Source organism: Oryctolagus cuniculus, chromosome 10 (genome assembly GCF_051225735.1).
Source record: "Oryctolagus cuniculus isolate XC-2025 breed Fujian yellow rabbit chromosome 10, ASM5122573v1, whole genome shotgun sequence".
NCBI classification, from domain to species: Eukaryota; Metazoa; Chordata; class Mammalia; order Lagomorpha; family Leporidae; genus Oryctolagus; species Oryctolagus cuniculus.
The window spans coordinates 110832582-110860479 of NC_142876.1; the positions used below are offsets into that span (position 1 = coordinate 110832582).

General features: G+C 61.8%; 1 protein-coding gene across 2 annotated transcripts; it reads right to left on the reverse strand.

Annotated features, from left to right (window-relative positions):
* Nucleotides 1-27877, reverse strand: UROC1 (urocanate hydratase 1). Of its 2 annotated transcripts, none has more exons than XM_002713076.6 (20): nucleotides 27691-27877; nucleotides 22437-22567; nucleotides 21443-21536; nucleotides 20481-20540; nucleotides 20116-20244; nucleotides 19969-20030; nucleotides 18256-18322; nucleotides 18019-18162; nucleotides 16997-17085; nucleotides 16409-16471; nucleotides 16004-16183; nucleotides 15530-15627; nucleotides 15297-15369; nucleotides 14355-14476; nucleotides 12157-12227; nucleotides 7886-7984; nucleotides 6463-6562; nucleotides 5682-5763; nucleotides 1729-1828; nucleotides 1-629 (listed from the first exon to the last, which is right to left on the reverse strand). In XM_002713076.6, the coding sequence occupies exons 1-20, from the start codon at nucleotides 27814-27816 to the stop codon at nucleotides 489-491; spliced, it is 2031 nt and encodes a 676-aa protein (XP_002713122.4). In that variant the 5' UTR covers nucleotides 27817-27877; the 3' UTR covers nucleotides 1-488. The 2 variants fall into 2 exon arrangements, with proteins under 2 accessions (XP_002713122.4, XP_017199193.4); XM_017343704.4 differs by lacking the exon at nucleotides 27691-27877 and adding an exon at nucleotides 27121-27264.
* Nucleotides 27878-27898: the final 21 nt, after the last annotated feature.

A 27898-nucleotide genomic window follows, 5' to 3' on the forward strand; every position in this document is an offset into this window, starting at 1 on the left:
CTCGTTTCATCCATTTATTCCCTGTGTGTCTCCTCCCCACACTGCGTCACGCCGACGGCCTGCTCCAGCCCCTTTGTGTCCCCAAGCCTGGGGCACTAAAGCCCAAAAGTACTTGCCCAGATGGATGGATGGGCAAATAGATGGACAGAGAGCTGCAGCCACGACACAGGGCGGCAGGCAAAACCAGCCAAACCACAGGGTAGCCCAGCCTGGATTCATGGCAGGTGAGTCCCGCCCCCCCCGCCCCCCAAGATCCTGCTCTGCATACAACATCCACGGCCCGCCTGGGGCTCCCAGTGCCTCCCCCGGGTCATGGGCACATGCCTTCAGCTCTCCAGACCTCTGCTGGTTCATCTGTACACAGGGGGCCAGGTGTGGCATCCGGTCCAGGACCCTGAGAGAGCCACAGGGGGCCAAGCGTGGGCCGTGGAAGGTGTCCTGGGCTGGAAGGAGGGGACAGAGGGGGCCACGCCGGTGCCAGCGTCGGCTCAGTGCCGCAGGGCCTGCCGGAGCAGGCGCTCGTCTGCCACCTCGTGGGGGAGGGTCACCACCAAGCCGCTGTTCTCCTGCATGGCCTGGGAGATGATCTCATAGGCCTTCCGGTTCCCCGACCAGCAGCGCCGGGCCACCTGGGGGGAGGGGGCCGCAGCGGTCGGTGTCAGCAGCACCTCCTGGTGTCCCCCTCCCACCCCTAAGGTGTTCTGTCTCCCACACAGCCTGCCCTCGTCCACGCCGGCACCTCTGAGGCCATCGCGGGCTCGCTCTTCTGTGCCCGCCCCACCTGCAGCCACGGCTCAGGCCTCCTGCTCTCTTGCCTGCACCCCGACTTGGCCTCCTCTCGGATGGGAAGCCAGTGGGTGTGCCATCCCACCTATATGCCCACCCCGTCTCTAAGAATGACCTCGCCTCCACCCAGGAGCACAGGGCCAGGAGCCCTCCTCTCCCCTCCCCCCTCGCTCCCCAGTCCACTTCCTCCCCTGCACCTGGTCTCCCCTGGACCATGGTGCCTCCCCTGCCCCCCACCCACACCCCCAAGCCTCCTCCCAGTCCATCCGCGTGCTGCAGCCAGTGGAGTCTCCCAGAACAGAAGCAGAGCACAACTCTCCCCACCTCTCAGTGCAGCCGGGCGAAGCCCCTCCCCGCTGGTGGCCTCTGGGGAGTCAGCCACCAGCCACCCGCCCTGCTCTCCCACCCACACCTCAGACTGTGTGGACTCTTGCCAGTGGCTCCTCAAGCCCCCGCCCCATTTCCCTCAGGTGCTGCACCTGCTTCTCCATGACCACCTGACCTCTGACCTCCTGCTCAGCTGCGGCTTCCTTAGCTGCCTGTGATGGGGCTGCGGGAAGGAACGCCCCTCCCCCACCCCACTCCCCGCACAGGAGAATCGGGTGTATCTTGGCTGGAAGACGAGGCCCCCTCCAGCTTCAGGCCCACCTTCAGAGAGGATAAATTAACGCTTTAAAATAGAAGCCAGCGTGGGAGGGGCTGGGGGTGGGCAGGGGCCCTGCTGGGAGGAACCGATGGGCACTGCCAGGACCACCTGTGCAGGCAAAGTCCAGACCGGGGTGGGGGTAAGGCCAGAGGCGGGGAGACCCTGAAAACAGAGACCCCAGGTGCCCGGGGCGGGGTTCTCATGAGCAGGGAGGCCCTGCCTCTCATTTCTGCAATCTGGACGTGCAGAGCCACCAGGGGACAGGAGAGGTGGCGGACAGCCCCGGGGTGACTCACGCCGTTGGAGACGTCCCAGCTGAGCATCATCCTGGCTTTCTGCTCGGCCTCCGGGGTCCCGTCCAGCACGAGGCCGAAGCCCCCGTTGATCACCTCCCCCCTGCAAGCGGCAGAGGGTTCCAGCTCACTCCCTGGGCCTCACCTCACACTGAGCAGGCAGAGATGAGGTTGTGGAAGCGTTGGCTGGAAGGAGAAGGCGTTGGGGCTTGGGGGAGCCACGCCGGGTCTGCCCCTGCAGCCTGCAGCCATGCAGCGGCCACACAGCAGCCATGCAGCGGCCACACAGCAGCCACGCAGCGGCCATACACTAGCCTCTGCCCGCTTGTGCCTCAGCACTCAACCTGTCAACCTTGAACCCTTGTCCAGTCCTGCCTGACCACCCGAGAGGGCCATCACCTGCACCTGCTCCAGCTCTTTGGGAGCTGTCCTGTAGGGACACTTCCGGGGGGGGGGGGCTCCCTTGTATTACTCACTTGTCATCCATCTTTTCTGCTTCCCGCAGGTGTATTTGGGGGTCCTAATTACCCGAAGGCACACGTTCCTTGATCCTCGCTACTTCTCGTTTCCTACTTAGTGCTTCTCCCTAAGTGCTGCTCTGCCTCTCCCAGGTCCAGCGCGTCCCTGTTTGCATTCAGGTCCTCAGAGCTGCTGGTGGGGGATGCTCTTGCTCTTCTGCTCTCTGCCTGTTTGCCCCGTGTCCCTTTTCCCCAAAGGCCTGGGACACCTGCGCCATCCTCACCCTCCCCATGTTATCCAGGGCGTCTGTGTTGTGCCGCTGTCCGTGCAGGACCCGGCCTGGGCTCAGCTCACACACACACAGGAAACACCCTTGATCTTGTCAACACCTGCCAGGGCTTTGATGCAAACACGCCCCCGCCACCACCCCCGCCGCCCCCTGCTCCTCGCCTGCAGTCAGTCTGCTCCTTCTGCTTCCTGCACCCCGAAATGTGCATCTGGTTTCCCTGACTCAGCCTCCCAAGGCCCGCTGGCTTTACCTGCTTCTCCACCCACCCACCTGGACGCGACTGCCTCTTCTCACCTGGACGCCAAGGAGCCCCGTGCCCCTGGGAGCCACCCGCATTCCCCACTCCCAGTCCCAGAAGCAGGGAGGCCAGGTGCAGTGCTCGGTCCCTGCTCTGCCCTGAGCCTGAGCCTTGCACCTAGGCAGGCCTATGCCCCCGAGTGGGGCCACCCCCTCTCCTGCCAGCCCCTGGCCCTCATGCAGAGTTGCTGATGCCAGGTCTAAGAGGAGAAAGCAGGCAGCACCAGACCAAAGCCAGAGGACTCCCATGCATCCTGCAACCAGGGAAGCCTTTTGAAGATCAGAACTGCCCCCAGAGAGTCAGAGGTCAAGGTCGCTCAGCTCCAGGTGACCTCAGCCTGCCAACCACAGAGCAACCTTGAACACGGGGGATGACAACTCATCGCTCGTAATGGGGAGCTGGGGATTACTGACAAAGGGTGCTGGCACAACTAACGACACCTTTCTGAAAAACACGAACACAGAATTCATGTCATACAGAGGGAAGGCAATGCCAGACACACTCAAGGACACCACCAGGAGACTGAACAGACACCACTGCTCGGACAGAGGCATCAACTACTGTCATTAACCCAACTGATCTTGGCCACGGGCCTACAAAGCAGTTACTGTTACGTCAACTTTGTCCATGAGACATTTGAGTTAGAGACACACTCTAAGATACTGATCAGTGAGAGGACGTGTCAGATAAGGTGCATTCATTCCCTTTCCATTCCAAGACCTTGCTAACATGACCAGAGAGGGATTACTGAACTCACCCGGATAAGGAGAGAGGGCGAGGAGCACGAGCAGTGGGAACTTGGGAGCCGGAAAGCAGCTGCAAGCTCAAAGCCAAGGTGGCTATGGGCAAGTAACCCACAGCAGTAAACCCAGGAGCACCCCAGGACCCAGGACCCAGCTGGTGGCGCCCAGGAAGCAGGAGCAAAGGAGCACACCGGAAGCCTGTCCCCACCACGATAAGCCAGACGCCCACCCACACCTGGCTGCCAAGGGGGCTGCCTGAGCTGATTCTCGGTGGGACACGGGGGCAACCCTGGAGCACACAAAGCCCAAAATGCAACAGTGAGGCAGAAGACCAGAAAGGTCTCTTGCAAGGTCTGAGCAGCCAACGCCAGCAGGAACGATGAACTGATGTGTCTTCCTTGGCAGCCCAGCCGGAACGGCCTGTCCTGACGCCCACGGGCCAAGGGTTCCCCCAAGCACACAGGGCTGCTGCATCCAGCGCCTTGGCGCCCTTGCTAACCACAGCCCCTGGACAGACAGCACGCACACAGACACCGAACCATCGGGAAGAGGGGGCTGCAAGGAGACCAGCGCAACAGAGAGCCAGAAACAACCCACAGCTGTCACCGATGTCCTGGAAGACGGAAAGACAAACCAAGGACCTCAGGAGAAGCTTGCGGGTATCAGGGAGGAACACGCTTCACACGCGACAGAGAAGGAACTTGGCCTGCAGAGCTGGCAGTGGCCTCCCGCTGGGACAGCGCTGGTTGTCCCTGGTGGTTGTAGTAAGCCTCGCAGAAGTAGCTGCAGGATTAAAGGCAGTCCAGGTGGAAGTCTGACAGTTCTAAAGGTGAACGTGCAGCCATCCCCCCGAGAGCCCACAAGGACACAGGCCTCTGGCTGCAGCATCTCACCAGCCTGAGTTTCTGTCCACAGAGCCCAGGCACCGACTGCAGCAGGGGGCAACCTAGGAATTGGCAGAGAGCACCCCAGGGCCTGCCTACATTCTGGCCCTGCCATCTCTTGCCCCCGGGACCCTCGCGACGCAAACCCTTCCTCCATCGGCTCTGCTCTGCCCCGTTTGCACTCCGCTGTCCTCCTGGCAGTTGGGGGGGGGCAGTTCTGGGTTCAGACCCCGGCTCCACCACCAACTCTGAAGCCTCGGGCAAGCTCCCCGGCCCTCTCCAGAGTCCCTCTCTTCCCTTCCCCTCTGGAATCGGTGCAGCAAACCCGGCTCTGTTCTTGATCCTGGCTCCTGACCCTGCAGCCTGTGAGACTCCAAAGAGAGACAAGCTGGTCACATTTTCCACTCCCGAACGCCACCTGACCGGGCTGCAGCTCAGAATGCCAGCCCCAAAGGGCCGCAGGCCAAGCCAGCCAGGAAAGTGAGGCTGCAGAAGGGTGTGGCTACAGCGCGCAGCTTTGCTAAGTCCTGCGCTAGAACCAGGCCGGGGGAGCTGTCTGCCTCCCCTGGGCCACAGCGCCCCCTGCTGCTTGGAGCTGCCAGCAACCCAGGTTTGCCCACGCCTGGAGCCCCCTGCCTGTGGAGGCAGACCCAGGAAGGTGCAGCCTGTCAGCCTCTGGGTGTCCCGGTTGCCTGCTCAGGTTAGGCGAGAAAGTGGACGACAGAGTTTGGCAGCCGTTTGCAGCACGGTCTGTGTTCGGTCATGTGAGTCGGCCATTACTGTTCGTAGTGATATGGACATCAGCCGGCATGGGACCATCCCAGCAGCACCTGTGCTCACGGTGCAGGCTGGGAACAGGTCTGAGCCGAGGGCAGAGCCGTAAGCCAGGGACGCCAGCACCCAGAACCCAGGTCTCTCCCACCCGTGCCCCAGCTCAGGCCCTCGGGTGGACGTGCTGTGTCAGTGAGCTGATCAGGATGGGAACGAGAAAGGATCTGTGAAATCAACGTTGACAGGAAAAGGGTGCTGGTGTCACCTTGGTGTCCTGAGCTACAGGTGAGCCCAGAGAGGTGCAGAGGCGTGGACGAGGCCCCCTCCCCTGGTGTCCTCCTGTCCCTCGGCATCCCAGCTGGCACAGGAATGCGTGGGAGGGGAACCGTTCTGCAGAGGCGGTGCCTGGGGAGGTGGCCCCGGGCCTGCAGCCCCCTGGGCCTGGCCCTGCCCCAGGAAAGCCACTGAGACTCGCACGCCAGCCCGCACCCGACGCTGGGAAACCTCCTTACCAGCCCACGCCTCCTCCGTTGTGAAGGGCCACCCAGGTGGCCCCGCGGCAGGCGTCCCCCACAAAGTTCTGCACGGCCATGTCTGAAACACAGAAGCCACTGCCGGTCCCTCCCTGAACTGGCTAGGTCTCAGACAGGGCAGCAGCTGGGCGGAAGGGGACCAGGGACAAGCAGTTCCACCACAGGGGTTGGTGGCTGCAGAGCTGAGCCCAAGCCTGAGACAGAGACACGGCCCGGCCGCCCTCACCTTTCCCTGTGGTTCTCTCCAGCACCGAATGCCAGACAGGCAGAGCCCAGGTTGCTAAGAGACAAGTGTGAGCTGGCCTGAGACCACAAAGTCCCCTGAGGACACGGACAGGAGGGCTGTGCCCTCTCCTCTCCCAGCCTCCTCCTCCAAGAAGTCCACCTGGTGCTCAGAGAGACCAGCAGGGAAATCCTCAAGATGTTCCCCTCGTGCTAGGAGGGAAAATACCAAGAAACAGAGCTCTAGAATCCAGAAGAGACGAGGAGACAGCTTCTTGCCTGCAGCCTGAAGGCCAAGGCCACCAGCCAAGTGCACTGGCAAGCCTAGGGCATCCACTCAGCCCTGTGCGCTTGGCAATGGCCCAGCTTCCAAACTGGGGTGGGGGTCCCACATCGCCGAAGCCCCTCAGCCCTGGGCTGGCCGCCCTCTGCCAAGCCTCCCACGTCAGGCCCTCTACAACGTGCCTAGAAGGACGCAGCCACGCAGGTTTCAGTAAAGCCCACACCCCGCGTTCTCCGCACCCTCCGTCTTCCTCACCTGCGCAGAAGGCAGAGCCGTCGTCAATGTTGGAGGTCTCCCGGAAGGGGCTGTCCGTGCCGCTCACATCGTGGTGGTCTCGGCTCAGGACCACCGGCCCCTGCAGCGGGGAGGGATTCGGGCATCAGCCGGCGGCCAAGGCTCAGGCCACCCCAGGAGCCAGGAGCCTGTGCAATTCCCTGCCTTGCACATGGGCCCTGGTCAGCAAAAGTGAGGAGCAGATGTCCACGCGCCCAGCACGTAACCCGCGTGTCACACAGACGTCAGCTCGCAGCCCCAACCAGGGAGGCACAACCGTTACCATGCTGCCCATTTTATAGACAAGAAAACAGAGGCATCGAGAGGATAGGACACTCATTCTACACGTCAGAGCCAGGATTTAAGCTCACAGGTGTTATGCAGGATCTGGGGGGAAAAGGGAGAGGCAGACAGCCTGGGGTGGGGTGGGGGTGCTGGCGGGCATGGCCACAGGGAGGTCAGCGACTTCACTGTGTGACCCAGGGCCCCTCCCCTCTCTCGGCTTTGGTTTCCCAAACTAGGTCATCGCAGAGAGCCCTGGTCTGCGAGGACGGAGACTCGCCACGTGGTGGAAACAGAGTTGGATTTTTACTCCACGTGTTGGCCACACTCCCCGTTCCCCAGAGATCTCAGGCAGCTCTGGGCTCTGGGAGACGCAGCGGGCAGCTCTGCCTCCTGCACCCAAGTGACGGCGCAGGCCCAGAGGTCAGGTGGGGCCCTCGCTAAGGACGGAGTCCCCGTGCTGTGTACAGCACGGTCCCTTCACTAAACAAGCCCTAGTTGGGTGCATTTCAAAGGAATGCAGCCCACCAAAGGCAGCCGCCAGAGGCCCCTCCGAGCAGGTGCGCCCAGAGATCCTCATCCTTGGAGAAGTGCCTGGCTGGCCGGGAGGAGAAAAGGCAAAGCTGCGGACGTGTGCCACGGTGTCCGGGGAAGCCGCCGCCTTCAAGCTCACGCTCACGCTTCTGGGTTTAACATCACTCTGAGGGCACCTGCCTTGCCCAGGGTCATAGTGTTGGGGCCTGGGTTCCAGGATGGGCCTCATCACTCCTGGTTTCCAGTCATTCGCTCCACCCCGAACTCTGGCGCACGGAGCTGACCCCCACTCATGCGCCCTCCCCCTCTCACAACTCACACCCTCGCCTCCCCACGAGGAGCCTGGGTCCCGGCACAGCCCATCTCAGCGCTCCCTCTGCCTGTCTGGGACAAAGCCTCCAGGGAGACCCAAATTCCCTAAAAAGTGGCGGCGTGGGCCTCAGTTGGGGAGGGGGGCCTGCAAGCACTGGGCAGGGCTGACCCCTGCTCCAGTGCAGCCGGCTGCTGGAAGGCTGCAGGGACTGTGGGGGCTGTTGATAGACAGGAAGCCCCCCCCCCCACGCCAGAGTCCCAGAACAAGATGCATCACCTTGATCTTCCCACAGGCAATGGCCTGGTTGATGGCCACAGCAATGGCCACACGGCCCTTCTGGTCCGAGTACAGGATCCTCGCCTGGGAGCCCACCACCTGCAGAGGAGAGGGCAGGAGGCATCTGGCTGAAAGAGGCAAGCATCCCAGGGCCTGGTGATGTGGGGGAGGCGAAGGTAACAACGGGAGATCAGCAGACCACAGATGACCCCCGAGGAGGGTCCCCAAGGTGTGGGACAGCTCTCAATCTGTGGGCCTGGCAAGCCCTTGAGTCCAGCCCATCAGACAGGTGCACCCACCTCCACCTGTCCTCATGCAGACGGGGCCCTGCACACCCTGGTGCGATCCGTCACGCCAGGAGCTCACCCCCAGAGGGGCCTCAGAGCCCTCACTTGTGTGGCTCACAGCCACTGCCTCAGATCCTTTGCAGAAAACTTGCCAGTGCTACAGAGACTTCTAGATTTCTTGGATGCAGACCGGGAACGGAATGGGGCGGGGGAGGTAAGAACTGTGGAGGAAGTGACACAGGACTGCCGACTTTGCCAAGTGTGTACGCTACAAGAAACTAAATCAAATGTGTAGAAGCAGGAGGCTGCCTTCCGAGAACGCCACGCCAGCCGTGGCAGGAACACGGCCTGATGTGGCTGTGCGTCGTGCCTGCCACAAGTCCCACTGTGTCACACACGGGCCCTCGCCCCTAAGTCTTCCAAGGAAGACAGCGTCATGGTGAGCCTAAGCCCCATCTTACAGATCAGGAGACAGGGAGCAACCGACCCAGAGGTTGGGACTGGGACCCTGGCGTCTGTCTTGAGCTCCACCCGCTCACTGCCACACGGTGGCACCTGCTTGAAGATCCCGGGCCGTCATTCCCAGAAGACAAAGCTCCCGCAAGTCACTGCTTAGCCCCACGACGGCATCAGGCAATGACGGGGGACATCTGCGGGTGTGGCTGGCGTGGGTGGGCGTGTTGCTAAGAATCCTACAATGCACCTCCCCCATCCCACCTCCCTCTGCATGACAAAGAATTATCCAGGGACTCCAGGAGATAGCTGCACACCGTGTTCACGGCAGGATAATTCGCAGCAGTCGGAAGGTGGAAGCCACCTGAGCACCCGGCAGCTGATAACCAGGGAAGCCCTGGTGCACGACTCGGCCCAGAAAAGGGAGGAGATGCTGACCCGTGCTACAGCCTGGGTGGACCGCGAGAGCATGAAGCCGAGGGAAGAGAGCTGGGGGCCAGCCTTGGGCACGGCAGGCTAAGCGGCCACCAGCAATGCCCACACCCTGGATCAGAGCACTGGTTTGAGTCCTGGCTGCTCCGCTTCTAATCCGCCTCCCTACTGATGCTCCTGGGAGAGAGCTGGACGCTGGCCCAGGTGCTTGGGCCCCTGCCACCCACAAGGGAGATCCAGTGGGAGTTTCTGGCTTCAGCCTGGCCCAGCCCTGCCTGTGGCAGTCATCGGGGAAGTGATCCAGTGGATGGAAGATCTCTCTCTCTCTCTCCCCTTCTCCCTCCAAATAGAGTAAGCAAATTCTTTTTAAAAAGAAAAAACTGACACCCCATATGGGCGCCGGTTCAAGTTCCGGCTGTTCCTCTTCTGATCCAGCTCTTTGCTATGACCTAGCAAAGCAGTGGAGGATGGCCCAAGTCCTTGGGCCCTGCACCCATGTGGGAGACCCAGAAGCAGCTCCTGGCTCCTGGCTCCTGGCTTTGGCCTGGCCCAGCCCTGGCCGTTGTGGCCATTTGGGGAGTGAGCCAGCCGATGGAAGACCTTTCTCTCTGTCTCTCCCTCTCTGTCTGTAACTCTGCCTCTCAAGTAAATTAAAGAAGAAGAAACTGGCCTGGCCCGTGTCAGCAGTGGCAAGGCTTAGAAACCCTGGCTATGGGGCAGCAGGGGCGGGGGGCGGGACCTGGTAAGGGAGGCAACCTCTCCGATGTCCATGAGTGCAGACTTGGCTGGGACAGCTGGTCTACTTGCTGCCTCCTTCCTTGCAGGTTTTGACTGAATGAGCCTTATTTTACTCACACCCGCTAACTCAAATCCGTTTTGGAAAACTTGAAGTGTAAATTCGTGTTGTGGGGAGATTCCCAGATTTCTTGGCTCCAGAGTGGGGAAAGAAGTGGGGGGAGGCGACCCAGGACTGCCAGCTCCGTCCTGTACACTGGGAGACATGACACCGACGTTTTCAAAACAGGCTTTCTGTGATCACCATCATTCCTAAGACAAGGGACGGGGGCCGGCACTGTGGCACAAGGGGCTACGCCACCACCTGCAATGCGGGCATCACATGGGCGCCGGTTCACGTCCCAGCAGCCCCACTTCTGACCCAGCTCCCTGCTAATGGACCGGGAAAACAGTGGAAGAAGGCCCAAGGGCTCGAGCCCCTGAACCCATATGAGAGAAACAGAACTGGATGGAGTTCCAGGCTTCAGCCTGGCCAGCCCTGGTCGTTGCGGCCATTTAGGGAATGAACCAGCAGACAGACAATACCTCTGTCTCTCTCTCTCTCTCTCTGCCTTACAAATAAATAAAACAATCTTGAAAAAAAGGCAAAGGACAACATGAGTATGCAGAAGAACACAGTCTCCGGGGGCCCTAACACACACACAGAGACTCTGCTGCTGCCCCTGTGCCACGGTCACCTGGCCACTGCATTGCCCTTGACCTTCACTTCCCCCACTGGCCCCTTTGCAGAGGTGCTGCCACCTCTCCTTCAAGGCTGCCTCGTTCTCACTCCCCACCCCACATTCCACCTGCAGCCCCATTCCTCCCTGAGCCCCAGGCCTCCCCCCACCCCGGGCATCCGGGAGCCTGATGTTGGCCCAAGGTGACAGCTCAGGTGACCAGGGCTATCCCTCTTGACCCTGGGAGCCCAGGCCAAGGGTTCGCTAGTACAGACACGGTGCATGGCCAAAGATGTGTCAACCACATGGGCGTCACCCCCCCCCCCCCGCTATTTTTGTTTTTCCTGCACTGGCTGGGCCTTCTGCCCCCCGGGAGTGTCACACGGCTGCCACCTGCTCGTCATTTGGTCCTGAACACTCAGCAGACAGCTTCCCTGCCCACTCTGTGGGGGCGGCCCCTGTCCCACGGCACCCTGCTCCGTGTTCTGTGTCACAGGCACACTCAGAGTGATGCTACAGGACACGGCCGTCTGCTCGGGCCTGGGCACAGTGGCTCCTGTGCCTCCTGTGCCTCCTCCCTGCTCCTGGGCAGGGAGGGTCTTGGTGGGCCTGCTCTGAGCACCGTCTCCAGATGGAAGTATGGGGCTCAGAGAGGTTGAGCCACTTGCCCCAGGTCACCCAGCTGAGAACATGGCGGGGCCAGGTCACGCCCAGCTGACGCTGCTCCAGAGTCTGAGGTCTCGGCTCCTACAGGGCCATCTCTGAAGGAAGTGACTGCCCCTAGCTACGGCCCAGAGCCCCGGGCTCCATCCCCCACTCCAGGTTTAACTGACTGTGCCAAGAGATGCAACACACGCCACTTACAGTCTCCACCAGCATCATGTGTGCATGAAGCACACTCAGGGTTGTGCAAACATCACCACCACCCATCTCCAGAATTTCTCATCTCCCCACACTAACGCTGTCGCAGCCCAGCCCCTCACCCCAGCCCCTGGCGCTGCCATTCTCCTCTCCGTGTCAAGAACAACTCCGCGGACCTCATACAATGGAATCGGCATTCATCCTTTGGAGTCTGACTTAATTCACTCAAGGGTCATCAGCGCTGGAACACAGCCAGGTCAGAATTTCCTCCCTGTTTAGGCTGATACTGCATTGTGAATATTAATTAGTTAATTGGATTAGTATTAAAATGTCCATACATGCCGCATTTTCTCAGCCACTGACCGGCCCGTGGGCCCTGGGCTTCTTTCATCCACCGTGGCTAACGAGGTGATGTACAAACAGCTGCACAAACACCTCTGTGAGAGCCTGGAGAAGCGGTCGGCAGTTCCACCTCTGACCACGTGGGGGCGCCTGCCCACTGGTCTCCACCGTGGCTGCACGGGTCCCCTTTTCTCCCCTGCATCCTCACCCAGGCTGCCTTCCAGAAGGCCCAGGCTTCTTTGGCCATCATTGCCAGGGGCAAGGGGGCTGCTGCAGCCGCAAACAGCTGCACAGGGTCCAGCATCCGCACCCTCGCAGGGCAGGGCCAGGAGGGGGCCGTGGAACGCTGAGACCCTGCCTGCCACCCCTTGCCCAGCTGACGGCTCCGCCTCCTCCCGGGACTTGTGCCCAGCCCTGCTGCGCCCCAGACCCGTGTGCTCACCAGCCGGTGCCTGGCGGCCTCCCGGATCCAGCGGATGTTATCCAGGTACTGCAGCTTCACGGACGCCTTCACTGCAGGGAGCGGGGAGAAGAGGGTCAGGTGCACCTGCAGCCCCCACCAGGAGCGCCGGACCCTCCCCGGTGCTGGCTGCTCCGCACAGGCACCTGGGGCCAGGACCCGGGCCCAGGGACCCACCCCAGTCCTCCCGACTTTGGGAACTGGCAGCGCCGACAACCACGTGAATTAAGGCATGGACACACACAGCCCCACTGCCTGATGTGTGCCTTCCCTCACCAGGAGCTGCTCCTGGACACAGACACCGTGCCAGGCCCAGGATCGGTCACCACCACAGCCATGGGTTAGCGGGACCTGCCCGAGACGGGAACAAGCTGCGTTCTCAGTGCTCAGAGGAAGCTCCGAGGGCACAGAGTGGTAGGCAGAGACAGCAAGTGCGTGGGACCTGGGAGGCAGGAGCAGGCTTGGAAGACAAGGCAGTCAGGCCTCGGGATGGAGGTGTGTGGAGGCAGGGTGCCCGGGAGCTAGCCCCAGGGCCAGCAGTTGTAACAGAAATCAGTAATATTTTAATTAAATTAACTCATGCACTGTAAACACACATTAAAAAAAAACAAAGGAGGTATCAAAGCCTATCGCCCCCAAGGACTCTGCTGCACTTCCTGTGACCTGTGCTCCCAGGGATATCTGTCTGGTGGCAGTGTCACAGGATGGTGGGCACTGCTCCCAGGGCGGCCCGGTCACAGGCACAGGGCCACCTCGGCCATGCCGGCAGTGTTTACACCAGGGATGGGGATAGCTACAGGAGCTGGGGATCTCCTGGGCGGGCCGCTGGTTAAACACACAGCAGTCGGCCTGCTGTCGGTGGGGCCGTCGTCCTACACCAGAGAAGCCTGCAGGGGCCTCTGCACTGGTTTCCCAAGAGATGCCCGCGGCAGCCCCTTTTCCTGGCCCGGCTCTGCCCACACAGGTGGCCCACTGGACCCTCAGCCTGGCCCGCCAGCCCTGGAGCTGCGTGACCCCAACTCCTGCCCTCGCTCAGTGAACCTGCGGTTGGCAGCAAGGTCAAGACAGGCCCTAGGCACGCAAAGCAAACGGCAAAGGCCACAGGCCCCACTCAGAGGAGGGCACCCTGGGCCTGAGGAAAACCTGCAGAGAAGCGAGCAGCGAGGGCTCCGGCAATGGAGGGAGTTCCGTAGAATCACTGCCTTCTTTTCTCCATGGGATAAACATGGCCAAAGGCACGCAGCAGAGGCACTTTTAAAGGGCAGGGACAGGTGGACGCAGAGCACAGCCGTCTCAGTCAAAAAGGCGGAGGGAGGGGACGGGAGTCTGGCACTGCAGGGAAGACCCCAGTGAAGATGCTCACGCCCACTTTCCAGCTCCTGGGGTCTTCCGGCCCCAGCTTCCTGCCAGGGCAGACCGTGGACGGCAGCACACAGCGGCTGAAGTGCGTGGGACCCATGGGGGAGACCTGGATTTCGTTCCTGGCTCCCAGCTTCAGCCCAGCCCAGCCCTGGCTGTCGTGGGCATGTGGGGAATGAACCAATGAATGGGAGGTTGCTCTCTATCTCTTAAATACATACATACTTTTTTTTTTTTTTAAATAAAAAGCAAAGGTAGGAGCTACACTCTGCATTGGCCAAACCCCAGATGAACTTGAACTTGACAGAGACCCTGACATAAGGAAAACCTTCATGGGCCTGGTGGAGGTAGAAGGCCATAGAGCCCAGTGCAGCTAAACCTGGGGCACAGGCGCAGGTGCCCTCACCAGGGCTGCGGCCATGCAGGCGAGAAGCTGCATGGGACAGGGACCGTGGGATGTCCAGGGCAGCCCAGCCAGCCCCAGCTGGGACTGTCCCATTTCCAGAGCCCGGGAGCCCTTTCTGCATCAACCCCTTGGAGTGGCTGTCATTGGCAGCCAGCGTGTCCTGGCCAGCAGAGCTGAGGTCCACACTGGGTGGGGCAGAGTCTCAGTGGCCACACGGCACCTGTGTTTCCAAGGCTCAGCATGACATTCGGGGTCCAGGATCTACCTGGCTGGCCTCAAGATCCTTTGAATCCCCAAAAAACTCAAAAAAGCCATTGGGATCTGGGGTCCCAGGCAGAACCCGGGCAGGCACCTGTGCCTACAGAGGCAGGAGCTCTGGGGACCACCCAGCCCCCGTGAGTACCCCCTGCATCACCTCCGGCAGCAATGGCGCTCTCCAGCACAGACGTGGCCAGCTGGTCTGTGACAGCCAGGTCCTGGGGGTCCCCCGACGTGCACACCCAGCGGAAAGGCCCGAATCCCTGGGAGAATATGTCCCTGCAAGACAGTGCCCCTCAGTCAGGGCTTCCCGGCCAAATGCACCCACGGGCTGGGCCATGTGGGCAGGCCTGGGACAATCTCATCATCTGGCACAGGGGCTGAAAACCCTAAGCCCTGGGCTGGACAGAGAGTTTCAGGGGATTCCCTGCCTGCTGTGCCCCCATTCTGCCCCTCCCACGCAAACTAGGCTTCCCAGGTGACAAGCTCCTGAGGCTGGGTGACCCTGAGTGTTGGGGTACAGAGGTCAGGGGCACTCTCGGGGCTCCTGCACCTGCCAGGCCCAGCTGGGTGCATGTCGCCGGGCCCATCCCCCCTCTGCCATGCTCAGAGGAGCCCAGCTGCCCTTTGGACCCTTGTTGGTGACCCAGCCCACCGCTGGCTCTGCCTCGGCACCCCACAGTGAACCTGACAGGTGCCGTCTGCCTGCTCGCCTCCCCCGCTGTCTGGTCCCTGCTGGGCACGCTGCGGCCAGTGAGCGTTGAAGCCCAGACGAGGCCTCCAGCCTTGGCCTCAGAAGCCCCCTGCCTTGTCCTGCGATGCAACAGGCAGGGGAGGAGGTTGATTTCACGTCAACCCGCCGGCCGGCCACTCAGGGCCGCAGCTCTGGCATAAACGGCTCCTGGGACACACCTCCTGGTGTGCAGAAATCCTGTGTCCGGCACTCAGATCCCTTGGGCCAGGAGCAGGTCTCAGAGCATGGCCTTGGTGGTGGTCAGAAGTTAAGGCTTTTTCCTCCTTAAAGCCCAGGCCTCAGGCCCTGACAGGGGAGAGGGGTGGCACTGGGCACCCCAGAACCAGCAGCTGCTCCGGTACTCACCCCATAATGTGCTGGACGTACGAGGGGTAGCGGAATTCCGTCTTATTGGCGCCTTTCTTCTCCACGTCCGCTCCTGCGGGCAGAATCGGCTGCCCAAGGTGAGGACCCACACGGCCGTTCCGGGAGCCCAGCACGAGGTGGGAGAGGGAGGGGCTTGCCCAGCAGCACCCGGGAGCCCAGCACAGCGGCAGGCCCGAGCTGCCCAGGCCCAGCCTCCCTGTCCCCTGACCCACCTGCTCGCTGGGCCTCCAGGAGGAAGGCGTTGCCGTAGTCCCAGAAGAAGAAGCGCTCCCGGGCCAGCCGGTTGATGGCTGAGACCTGCCTCCTCAGGCTGCAATAGGCAAAGTTAGCTCCACCCTTGAGGGTGGGCCCATCGTTCCGCCCCGCCCACCACCCAGCCCCCACCCACAGCGGGTCAGCTCCACCCACCAGGGAGGGAGCCACAAACAGGCCCCACCTACAGCAGGGTCAGCCACACCCACCAGGGAGGTAGCCACAAACAGGCCCCACCTACAGTGGGGTCAGCCACACCCACCTCCTGGCCCCGCCCCCCAGGGTCAGCTCCACCCACCAGGGTGGGCCCACCACCCCGCCCACTGTAGGAGGCAGCAAGCGCTGGGAGAGATCCGGCCCAGGGTCCACAGCCGGCCACTGGAGGGCCACAAGTGCAGAGGGCACCAGGTGGGCAGCCCCGAGCCTGCCCTCACCTCTCCTGCACCAGGCCCTTGAACGCAGCCGGGTCGGAGGCCATGAGGCTCTGGGCCTCTGAGAAGCTGAGCTGCACAGGGTAGTAGCCGCCGTTGAACGGGTTGTGGCAGGACGTCTGGTCCGACCCCAGGTCCACCAGGAGCTCCCCCGTCGTGTCCAGCTCATGGACCAGGCGCTCCCTGGGGAAGCCAGGTGGGAGGCCAGGCATGGCAGCATGAACCCAGCTGCCAGGGCCGGCTTCCCCCCAACACAGCCCAGGCAGGGAGGCTGTGGGCCGGTCGCAGTGGGGACAGAGCACAGCTGGGGGCGCTGTGTCCCAGGAGCACCAGGTCAGCTCTGGGGCCTCTGCTGGCTGGGCTGTGGCCTGGGGTCCCCAAGGCTGCCACCTCCCACCTGCCACTCACCAAAGGTCCACCACGTTGCCGTGGTAACCAAGGCTGAGCACTTCCTTCTTTCTCCTGGCTTCCCTGCAAGGACACAGAGCAGGAAGACCCACGTGGACCCTGGCCCACCTCTCCAAGACACCCCAGAGGATGTCAAATGGGGGAAATGCTGTCCCCGACCCCAGACAGCCCCATCGCACAGTGAGGCGCCATAGATGCACCTGCAGAGCCCACTCCACGGCTCGCCTCCCCCACAGGTGAGCAGGGGTGCAGGTGAGACAATGCAGGGAGAACCTCAAGCCACACTCTTCCCCACTCGGCGGCTGAGCGTAGGAACACCAAGCACGGACCCGAAACCCATGAGCCATGTGTCTGAGCACCAAGGACATCGCCCCGGGGACTTCCCCAGTGACAAGGAGGTCTGAGGATCTCTTATCGCGACGTTGGTGCGCTGTGACCTCTGGGTGTGCTGCCCACGCGGGCCCGCTCTCAGGCCTTGAACAAGCCCCCCGCAGAGCAGCCCAGCCTCCGGCACCGCCCCCACCTCCAGGTCTCCCCACACGCGACAGCTCACGTGTCCGGGGCTCTGAGTTGCGTGTGGAGCTGTACCTGAGTCTCTCGATGCAGCGGTCCAAGCTGTCGGTCACCTCCATCAGCCAACCTTGCTTGTGGCGCTTCTCGAGGGCTGCTTTATCCACCTGGGGCCACAGGGCACAGACCACACAGTGACGGACGGCCCCTGGGTGCAGCACCCCAAACAGGAGAGCTCTCCTCCGTGCAGGACACCGATCTTTGCAACAGTCCTGGGGCAGACGCTGAGCTACCCTCCCCCCGCCCCTCCTCCTCCCCTCCATCACTCAGGGTGACAGCACCACACCCCAGCCAATCACAGCAGCCTGTCCACTTTGTCCACCCTCCTGTGGGCGGGGTGAGGGGGACGTCCATCTGGCTCAAGACTGACCAAGAAGATGAAAGAAGGGGTTCCTGAGACATGATTATCCTACTCAAACAGAGTCAGTCATAGCTGCCAACTCCCTTCTCACTTCTTCCTGCCTGGAATGTGGGTGAGATGGCTGGAGCAGCAATTTTCTACCTGCGAGGAAAGCCCAAGAGAATCTACAGACTCTCCGAGCTGCAAAACCTGTGCCAGCATCGTTGGCTGCTACATCACCTTGATGTGAACACCTGCATGCAGGGTTTCAGCCCGGGGCTAGAACACGGGTACGCGTGGGACAGGCTTAATGTCAACCAAGCACAAATCACGCATTCTGCTTCGCCAAAGCGCGCCTCAAAGCTCTCATCTCCTCTGCTTCTGGCTTCCCCCTCACCCTCTCTGTCACCTACCAGGTAAAGAAGTGACAGCCACTCCGAGAGAGCCCCCTGCACACACCTCCACCGCCCGGCAACCTGTCTGCCTTCCCCACCTGGCCGTGAGCCGGGCTGGGGGAGACTGTTCACTGGTTCTCTTCTATCTCTCATCCAAGAACTTGGCAGCAGACAGGGGCACCAGGAGCCGGGCTCGGCAGGGAAGGTGAGGGAGGGGGCAGGGAGGAGAGATAGGTGGGTGCCGCTGTGCGGGACAGGAAGGAGGGGGCAGGCAGGGCTGCAGACAGGAGCCCCCACCGGCTTACCTCTGCAATCACGCCAATGCAACCCACGATGACTGCGGCCTTGGCCTGAGCCCCGCTCATGCCGCCCAGCCCAGAGGTGACAAAGACCTTCCCGGCCAAGTCCTCCGCACCCAGATAGCGCCGGCCGGCATTCAACACGGTGAGCTGCAAGGACAGGACACCGGGCGCTCATCGCCTCCTCCCAGGCCCTGCAGCCGGCAGCCCCCCACCCGCGGCCAGCCCCGCCCCGGCTCTCACCACTGTGCCGTGGACGATGCCCTGGGGACCGATGTAGCAGTAGCTGCCCGCCGTCATCTGGCCGTACCTGACCACAGAGAGTGCAAGCAGGGGCTGAGGCCAGCACCCGCGTTAGAAGGCTCAGCTCGTAACAGTCTATGGCTGCACCAGCCTGAGCGCGGCCAATCTCAGAAGCTAAGCAGGGTCAGGCCTGGTTAGGACTTGGATGGGAGACAGCTTACAGTGAATGGCTAACTATCCTGAAAGGCGTTAATGTGGCTTCCTTAACAGAGAGACAGAGAAGCACACACACACACACACACACACACACGCACACACGGAATACAATAGGATAAGGCTACTGTCCTCATCTGGTTCTCTTCCCCTCCCCCCATCCCAGCCATACTGCTAGAGATTTTGTCCTCTTCAATACGGCTGTGTCCTTGATTTTTTTAATAAAAGTCACGGTGGAGAGTTTCTGGCCACACAGACCACAGCTGAACGCGAGAAGGTTCTAGAAGCGCAGGGGAAGGTGCACTGGACGGGGCGCAGTGGACGATGCCAAGGCAGAGCACGAGCACCACAGGGCCAGACTCCACAGGCACACGACCCCCCGTGGACCGCATGCTGGGGCTGCGGGAGGGGTCGGGGCTGGACACCATCTGAGGGTGGGCGCGCCAGCGCCCAGCTCTGCCAGAAACCCTGGAGCCGCCCGCTTCAGATGCGCGCACGTGGCCTTGCACCGCTGGGCCATGAGCTGGGTGGGGAGGGGTCCACGTAGCTCCTGGGACAACGCGTGATGGCAGCGTTTTCAAGTCAAAGCAAAGCTCTCGTGCGCAGGCACCAGGGAGCTCTCGGGTGAAGCCAGAGCCCGGTCCCTGGCCGAGTTTTGGGTTGCACAAGGAACACAGCTGCTCGGAGCCCATCACACAGGGCGCGTATGACACATGCTTCTTAAGGCCGGCGCTGTGGCGTAGCAGGTTAAGCCGCCGCCTGTGATGCCAGCATGCTATTTGGCCGCCGGTTCGAGTCCCAGCTGCTCCACTTCTGATCTAGCTCCCTGCTAATGGGCCTGGGAAAACAGCAGAGAATGGCCCAAGTCCTAGGGCCCCTGCACCCATAAGGGAGACCCAGAAGAAGCTCAGCCTGGTCCAGCTCTGGCCATTGCAGCCATCTGGGAAGTGAACCAGCAGATGGAAGATCTCTCTCTCTCTCTCTCTCTCTCTCGATCTCTCTCTCTCCCCTTCTCTCTCACGCTGCCTTTCAAACAAAAAAATCTTTTAAAAATCAAGATGTATGAGTCTCACCACATGCAAATTGCACTTTAAGAAAAAACTAAGAAAACACTGAACTCCGTCAGTCCTATTTGCCACTTATTTTGGAGAGAATGAATGAAGGGATAAAGGGACAGACAGACAGACACGTGGCAAGCGAGCATAGCGGTGAGGCTCACTACTACATGTTCTTCAATTTGCTGCAACTTTGAGATTTTTTTTGTTATAAGTTGTGGGGGAAGGGCAGGGTTTAAAATGGTGCTCGCGCGCTGTGTCGCTCACCCGTGTCTAAAAACCACAGGGATTTACATGGAAATGGGGAACCCGCATGGATGAGACTAACAAGAGCTCCACGCTGCAACTGGGTTTTTGAGAAATTACACAGAACTGTGCCATTTTGTTATATGATGAGATGGGGCTAAGGCAGAGAGGCCGCCTAACGAACGGAACAGTAACTTACATGGTGACCCCCAAAGCAAAGAGCCTCTCGTACTCCGCCCGGGAGGAGTAGTTGGGAATGACCTGGGAGAGAGGGAGGGGGCAGGCAGCGGGGCTGGGATGCCTGGGCAGGGCCGGGGGCGCCCCCGCTCCCGGAGCCCAGACCCACCATGCCATTGGTGATGACCAGCCGAGGGGCGCCCGGGCTACTGGGGAAGAGGCCCAGGGGGTGTCCGCTGTACATGACCAGGGTCTGCTCCTCCGTCATCTTCGCCAGGTAGGACATGGTCAGCCAGAACTGGAGGGCAGTCCACGTGCAGGCGCCGTGAGCGGGAGCCCTGTCCCCGCAGTGGTCCAGTCCCTCCAGGTTCCATGGTGCTGCCGTGGCTCCGGGCGTCCCCACTAATACCACCCCTGCCCACCCTTATGACCAGAAGGTCCCCAGATAATCTCCAGGGCCAGTGTCCCGCACGGGAGAGGCCAAGGCCTGGGATTTGTCGGGGGGGGGGGGGCGGGGCCTCACAGCCCCCCTACCTGAGCCCAGTTGCTGAACACCTGCCCGTTTCCTCCATAGGTCACCAGCTCCTGGGGAAACTGTAGGAGAGAGGGCGTCGTCGGAGACAAGGATCTGGGAAGGGCACACAGGGCCATGGATGGGGAGCAGCAGGGCCCCCTGCCCCTGGGCTGGGCCCCACTCAATGGGAAGAAGGGTGAGGCCCAGGGACAGCAGGCCCACGGGGGCATGCACCCATCTGGGACAGGGCTGAGGCCACTCGGAGAACTCAGCCTGGGTCAGAGGCAGGGGCAGACGGGGACCAGGACAGGGGTCAGGGCTGAGGCCAGTTCTCCCTACTGGACAAGCCTCCAGATCCCTGCAGCCCATCCCCCTCCTGGTGCTCAGGACCAGAGCTGGCGCTCTCTCAGTCTGGGAGATGGATCTGCACGTTGGTTCCTGCAGGGGCCTGGGACAGGTCCACATGGCCAGATCCAAGATGGCGACTGAATCCAAGGTGGCAGCCATTGGCCACTGTGTGAAACACCTGCTTGATTTCAAAGACTCAGTATGGGGCTGGTGCTGTGGCACAGTGAGTTAAAGGCCCAGCCTACAGTGCCAGCACCCCATACGGACAGCAGTTCGAGTCCCAACTACTCCACTTCTGATCCAGGTCCCTGCAAAGACTCAGTATGGAAAGAGAAAGCCAACATCTCACCAGCAATGTTCAGACTGATTGCTTGGTAGAGCAGAACTTTCCAGCACTGAGCCTGTTTGCTTGCTTACTTTTCCTTGCCTGTCCGTTACGGTGACACCGACTCATGTGCCAGTTTGGATGCCGAGATATGGAGAGGACACAACCGCCAAGGGAAGCCGGGGGAAGCAGGCGGGGGCCCTCCCGGCCCTAGCTGTGCAGCGTCCCGTGAATCTACAAGTATCTCACGCCCGTCTCAGGCTCCACGTCCCCTGCGTGCTACCGGACCTGACCTTGCCCGGCTGTTACCTGGGCCACGGCGGGGTCCAGGTTGTTCATGATCATGTGCATGATGGCCGCGGCCGCTCGCGTCCGGCAGGGGTACTGCTCGATGGGGTAGGCCCTGCGAGGGGAAGTCCAGCCGCCAGGCGTGAGGGTGCGAGGCACCAGGCTCCCTTCCTACTACGGCAGTGTCCACCCTGCCCACGGCCCGGCGCCTGGCCACGCGGGAAGGGACAGGCGTCCGAGGCCCTGGGACCACCTGAGCCTGCACACTTCCAGGCTCCACCCTCCCCCGGCCTCCCTCCCTCCCTGCCCCTCAGCGAGCCGCATGTGGGCAGAAGCTGACGTCTGCCTTCTGGAAGGTTCTACCTCAGGGCAGCATTGTTTCATGTGTTCTTTCATTCACTCAGCAAACACCCCTGGGCGGCAATGCTGCCACAGGTGCCAGGCCAGGAACAGGAATTGTAGGGGGAGGAACAACCGGGATGATGCAAGGCCGCTCTGGCCTTGGGTTTGCCCAGGTACCAGCTCTCTGAGCGACGCCAGGTGCCGGTCTGATCTGGGAGCCCTCGGAGACTCAAGCCTGAGCCCCGCTGCTGCTGGACGAGGATGCCAGGGTGGGGCCCGGCACCCCCTGCTCCCACAAGGCCCCCCGGGACGCCAGGTGCACTGCGACGGGCAAACCAAGCCCCACCCGGGGACACAGGATGACAAGCCATGCCATTTAAGAAGGGCTTCTGCAACAGGTGTGCTCCAGAGTCACGCGGGCCAGGCGAGGCAGGTCTGAGACACCTGTCAATCAGGCGCCCCATTTTCGGGCCACACTCGGGGCTCCAGACCCAGCAGATGACCACACGCTGTGTCCTGGCTGTGTGCAGGGACCAGATCCGCCCGCTGCTGACCCCTCGGCGTTCTGACTTCCAGCCTGGAGTGTCCTCCTCCCACGGCCCCCCATCCCCTAGATGCTGTGTCCCCCCTGACACTGCCCGCCCCGACGCTGCACCCCGGCCCCAGCACTCACTTCATCTCGAGGTCTGGGTAGAAGCGGTACATGTAGATGTGCCCGTACAGCCGCAGTTCCTGGGCGAACTCGGCGGCCAGCAGCTCCTGCACGTCCACGGGGAAGTAGCGCAGGGCGTTCCTCAGCGCCAGCTGTGGGGGAGAATGGGAGAGACAGCCGGGGCTGGGGGCGGAGGCCTGCATGGGGGGCCCTCCTCTCTCCCTGCTGCATCTCCTTCTGCTCTGCTCAGCAGCAGCCAAATGACCCACCCATGTAGGGCCTGGCTCTCACCCCAAGCCTACCTGCAATGTCACCTCCTGCATGAAGCCCTCCCTGATTGCCCCCACAACCTTGCAGACCATTGGTCCCTCCTTCTGCTTGCTCCTCATGGACCATCTCCGGCCCCAGACACCAGGCCATGGGGCCACAGAGGGACCTGCCTGGGGCTTTCAGCTGTAGTGGAGGATGCAAGCTCTCGGGGAGGCCACGGGCACCATGCACACACACAGAGAAGCGTCCCCAGTCAGGGCCCAGCCTGTGGGCTGCACTCGGGGCTGGGCAGCCTCGGGCAGTGAGACTCCCGCCAGACCTGGGACCAGAGGCCAGGGCCAGGGCCAGGAGGGGTCCCGCTCGGCCGGGGAAGCAGCTCAAACGCGATCCCACCCACTCCTGGGATCTCCCTCTGCCTTCAACCCAGCTCCTCCTGGGCCCCACCCTCCCTCATCTGGGTGCAGAACTTCCTCCTCAGGGGGGTCCTTGATGGCCACTGCCCACTGCCAGCCCCTCTCTGCCTGCTTCCTCACGGGGCTGTCCCAGTTGGATGCCCAGTTGGCTTGAGTCTCCAAGGGTTCCCAGATGAGACCGGCACCTGGCGTCGCTAGGAGAGCTGGTACCTGAGCAAACCCAAGGCCAGAGCGGCCTTGCATCATCCCGGTTGTCCCTCCCCCTACAATTCCTGTTCCTGGCCTGGCACCTGTGGCAGCATTGCTGCCCAGGGGTGTTTGCTGTCCCATCTGCTACTCCACTTACAGCCCCTGTGTGCCTGCCGGGGGGCCACAGGCAGGGCAGCCCACCCGCTACCCACCACCCAGCACCCAGGCTGGAGACCGGAGTGGGAGCAGGTGAGCTGGGGGTAGCTTTGTTTTTTTATTTTTTGGTGTTTTGCTTTTTTTAACAGGCAGAGTTAGAGAGAGAGAGAGAGAGAGAGAGAGAGAGAGAGAGAGAAAGGTCTTCCTTCTGTTGGTTCACCCTCCAAATGGCTGCTACGGCTGGTGCGCTGCACCGATCCGAAGCCAGGAGCCAGGTGCTTCCTCCTGGCCTCCTGTGCAGGTACAGTGCCCAAGCAGTTGAGCCATCCTCCACTGCCTTCCCGGGGCACAGCAGAGAGCTGGACAGGAAGAGGAGCAACCGGGACAGAAGTGGCGCCCCAACCGGGACTAGAACCCGGGGTGCCGGCGCCGCAGGAGGAGGATTAGCCTAATGAGCCGTGGCGCCAGCCATGAGGGTAGCTTTGTAGCTTCCTGTGAACCTCCCCCTCCTCCCAGGAGGCCCAGGTGTCTGGTGGACGGTGAGGCTGCTGTGGGGATGGGTGGGGGGAGAGGTGGCGGTGGGCATGGTGAGCTCCCGCCCTCACTCACTTGAGGAAGGACCTGTAGGCTGCAGGCACAGGAAGCCAGTGGGGGGACAGGTGACAGAAGAGACAAAAGCCAGGGACCGGGCCTTGGGGACACCAGCACTTGACGGGGAGGGGGGGAGGGGTGAGCAGGGGCGATGGTGCCCACAGGGAGCCCTGTGGCAGGGTGCAGCCTGGAGGTCCCCTAAGGCCAGGGTGGCGAGGGCTGCCTCAGTTTCCCTAGCTCTCGGCACTGACGGCTCAGCTGCGCATTCGGAAGGTGCCGGGCCCTGCCCGCTCCAGGTCATCTTTCCAAGGCCTCCAGGCCAGATCCCAGGGGAGCGCTTCCTGACCCCTCCTCTTCCCCGCCCCCCCCCCCCCCCCGCAGCTCGCCTGTTGCAGGGTCTGAGGAGCCACAGGACCCACGGGATGGACAGCAGGGCAGCGGGTGGGAAATTCACACCCGAGCTCTCAGAGTCTCGGTCTACACCTGAGGACGCGGCCCGCAGCGTGAGCACCAGAGAAGTGAGTTCTCCCAGGTGTTAGCTGCGCCCTGTTCATCACAGAACGCAGGCCGCCAGGGAGCTCTTGGGGGTACAGCTGGATGTACTTGAGACATACAGATCACACGGAAGCTCCTGGAGACACAGGCCTAAGCAGCAAACAAGCCCAGTGGCTTAGCGCTGGCCCCTGAGGGCTCTGGACATACGGAGCCATCCACTTCCCAGGCCTGGGGACCCGAGACTGTTGCCTTGCGGGGCAAAAGGGCCCTGCAGATGCCATGGATGAAGGACCCTGGGATGGGCGGCTGTCCGGGATTACCCGAGGGCGCCCCACGTGGTCAGGGGGCCAGGGCTGGGGGAGGAGACAGGGGACAAGAGTTGATGCCATCGGGGCACAGATTTGCAAAGGCTGCGCCTCTGGGTGGAAGAGGGGCCAGGAGCCAAGGAACGCAGTGGCCTCTGGGAGCTGCAGGAGGTGAGGACAGGATCCTCCTCTTGAGCAGGGAGGCGAGTTGGCCACATTCATAAAAAGCGCCTATGTATTTGCTTTCAACTTGAGAGACAGAGCATGTGAGAGAGACAGAGAGACAGAGAGAGACAGAGACAGAGAGACAGGGACAGAGAGACAGAGACAGAGATAGACAGAGACAGAGACAGAGAGAGACAGAGACAGACAGAGACAGACAGAGACAGAGAGACAGAGAGAAAGACAGAGAGACAGAGAGAGACAGAGACAGAGAGAAAGACAGAGAGACAGAGACAGAGACAGAGAGAGACAGAGACAGAGGCAGAGAAAGACAGAGAGACAAAGAGAGACAGAGAGACAGTGACAGAGAAAGACAGAGACAGAGAGAGAGAAAGACAGAGAGACAGAGAGAGAGAGACAGAGAGAGAGAGAGAGAGATCTTCCATCCACTGGTTTGTTCCCAAATGCCCACAACAGCCAGGGCTGGGCCAGGCTGAAGCCGGGAGCCTGGAACTGCACCTGAGCCTCCCACGTGGGCTGCCAGGGCTCAGGTACCCAAGCGTCACCGCTGCCTCCCAGGGTGCACACGAGCAGGAAGCTGGCGTCCGAGGCAGAGCTGGGCCCCGAGTCCAGCAGGTGCGCTGATACAGATGCAGGTGTCCCTGGGAGGCCTGAACCCTGCGCTCAACAGCCAGCCCTCCCCTGCCACTCAGATCTCTGAGCCCCAGAACTGTGAGAGAAGAAACGCCGCTCTCCTCTCCGCCGCGCAGGGCTGCCGGCTTCTAACAGCGGCCGCAGGAAGTGACCCAGCCGCCAGCGGAATCCAGCCTTGGCCTCCGCCTCCGCGCACCTCTGCCGGCAGCCGCCCTGTCCCCCGCGGCGGCCGACCCCAGCCCACAGCTGTGTGTGTGCATCCAGCCCCCAGCTCACCTCTCATCCCAACCTGGTCGCAGCTGGTGGGGCAACAGCTCCCTTTGAAACCTCACTCACCTGGGAGTTGCTGTCACTGTTTTTGCCCAGAAATCATGGTCACGGTCCAGCTGCCCCTGTGCCCTTCGGCCATCACCAGCTCTGGCCTGAATCTGCATTAACAGGCGGGTGCTGGAGGGGCTGGCGCTGTGGCATAGCAGGTAAAGCCGCCAGCTGCGACACCAGCATCCCACATGGGCACCAGTTTGAGTCCCCGCGGCTCCCCTTCCAATCCAGCTCTCTGCTATGGTCTGGGAAAGCAGTAGAAGATGGCCCAAGTCCTTGGGCACCTGCACCCACGTGGGAGACCCAGAAGAAGCTCCTGGCTCCTGGCCTTGGATTGGAGCAGCTCCGGCCATTGCGGCCAACTGGGGAGTGAACCAGTGGATGGAGGACCTCTCTCTCTGTCTCTACTTCTCTCTGTAACACTGTCTTTCAAATAAATAAAATGATTTTAAAAGGGGGTGTGTGTGCAGAGAATGCTTCCACTCGTCTGTTCAAGAGGCACACACGGACATCTTGTGGGTGCGCAGAATGTGTCCAAACAGCTAGGCCAAAAACACTAGCACAGCTGTGTGTGTGCACGCGCGCGCGTGTGTGTGTGTGTGTGTATAGGGGGGAAGTACACGCTTTCAGACCAGCCAACCTGATCTTGTAAAATCACCTCTGAAGTTTTACGTCAAAAGGCAAAGCAACATGTTCCAGACGAGAACAGCAGAAAACAAGCCCAAGTACGAAGCCAGCTGCCCACGGGGCCGCCGCTGGCACCCGGGCTCATATGAAGGCCAGCTGACCCCCTGCCCCTGCTCCTGCCTGCAGTTCAGCTCCCCAGACCCCCGAGGGAGTCACCCCCTCTCCCAGGGCTCTGCCCCTCACCAGCATGCAGGGGGCAGGGCTGAAGGTCAAGGCCCTGGCAGCCAGTAGGAAGGTGACAGCGGAGGAAACATTAACCATCATGCTGCATCATGCTGGCCTGTCCCCTGTGGGCTGCATGGGGGCGGGGCGAGCAGCAGTCCCCCCTGCCATGCCCACCTCCCACGGTCTTGGACTTCTTGAGTCATTCTGAGTGAGGAGGACAGGAGAAAGCTCCCCGAATGGAATCTGTCCCCTTCACCCCCGGGACCCACCGCTGACCCGAATGTCAGCTCCACTCACAAAGGAGAAAGGGCGCCTCCTCCACAGCTCTTGGTGGCACTGACATGGGTTGGGTGGCCAGGCTGTGGCCTCCGTGCTAAGACGAGATCGGATCGGGGATGCCGGCCCCCAGGCTGCCACCAGCATCATCGGGCCCCCAACAGGGTTCGGTCACACACACACCCAGGGTCAGGTGCAAGGTCCCGTGCAAACAAGAGCTGACCTATCGGGGCACGGCGCCCAGAGCCATGGCATCCAGCCAGGGCCGGCCGAGGGTCAAGTTTACTTGGCTGGGAGACCGGAGCACTTCACACCCGCCCGCGGCCCCTTCCCACTGGAGGTGGCTGCAGGGGCACCACTTCCTGTCTGGGTGACCTTGGACCTCAGGCTCCTTACGGGTACGGGCACACCATAAGCCCACAGCCAGAGGTGAGCCCTGGGTGCTCACCCACAGGAGACGGCCAGTGTGGCAGGGTCTGGCACCCACTGCCCCCAGCCCCCGACCCCAGCAGCTCCTGGAGGCCATGGAGGGAGGAAGGTCTATGGGGTGGGGGGTGCAAGGCCCCAGGAGGCACAGGGCTGACTTCCTACCTGCTCCTCTGCAGGGCTGAGGTTGGGGGTCCTGACCGGTGCATGGGGCACCCCGGCCCGGCGTCCGCGGTTCTCCGGGAGAGGCCGCAGGGGCAGGCCGGAGCACAGCGCCTGGAGACTGGACATGCCTGAGACGGAGGTGGAGGTCTACACTGCGGGGATCCCAGGAGGAGACTGAGCGGTCAGGGGCCAGCAGGTCAGGGACCTC

Bases quoted from the DNA above. Each gene is read 5' to 3' on its own strand.
- UROC1 (XM_017343704.4), bottom strand. From the start codon at position 27,249: ATGATGCTGGTGGCAGCCTGGGGGCCGGCATCCCCGATCCGATCTCGT. The intron at 22,568-27,120 runs GTGAGTGGAGCT...TCTCCCCCACAG, and splicing joins GGAGGCGCCCTTTCTCCTTT to CTGGCGCTGAGGAACGCCCT. The intron at 21,537-22,436 runs GTGAGTGCTGGG...TTCCCCTCGCAG, and splicing joins TACCCAGACCTCGAGATGAA to GGCCTACCCCATCGAGCAGT.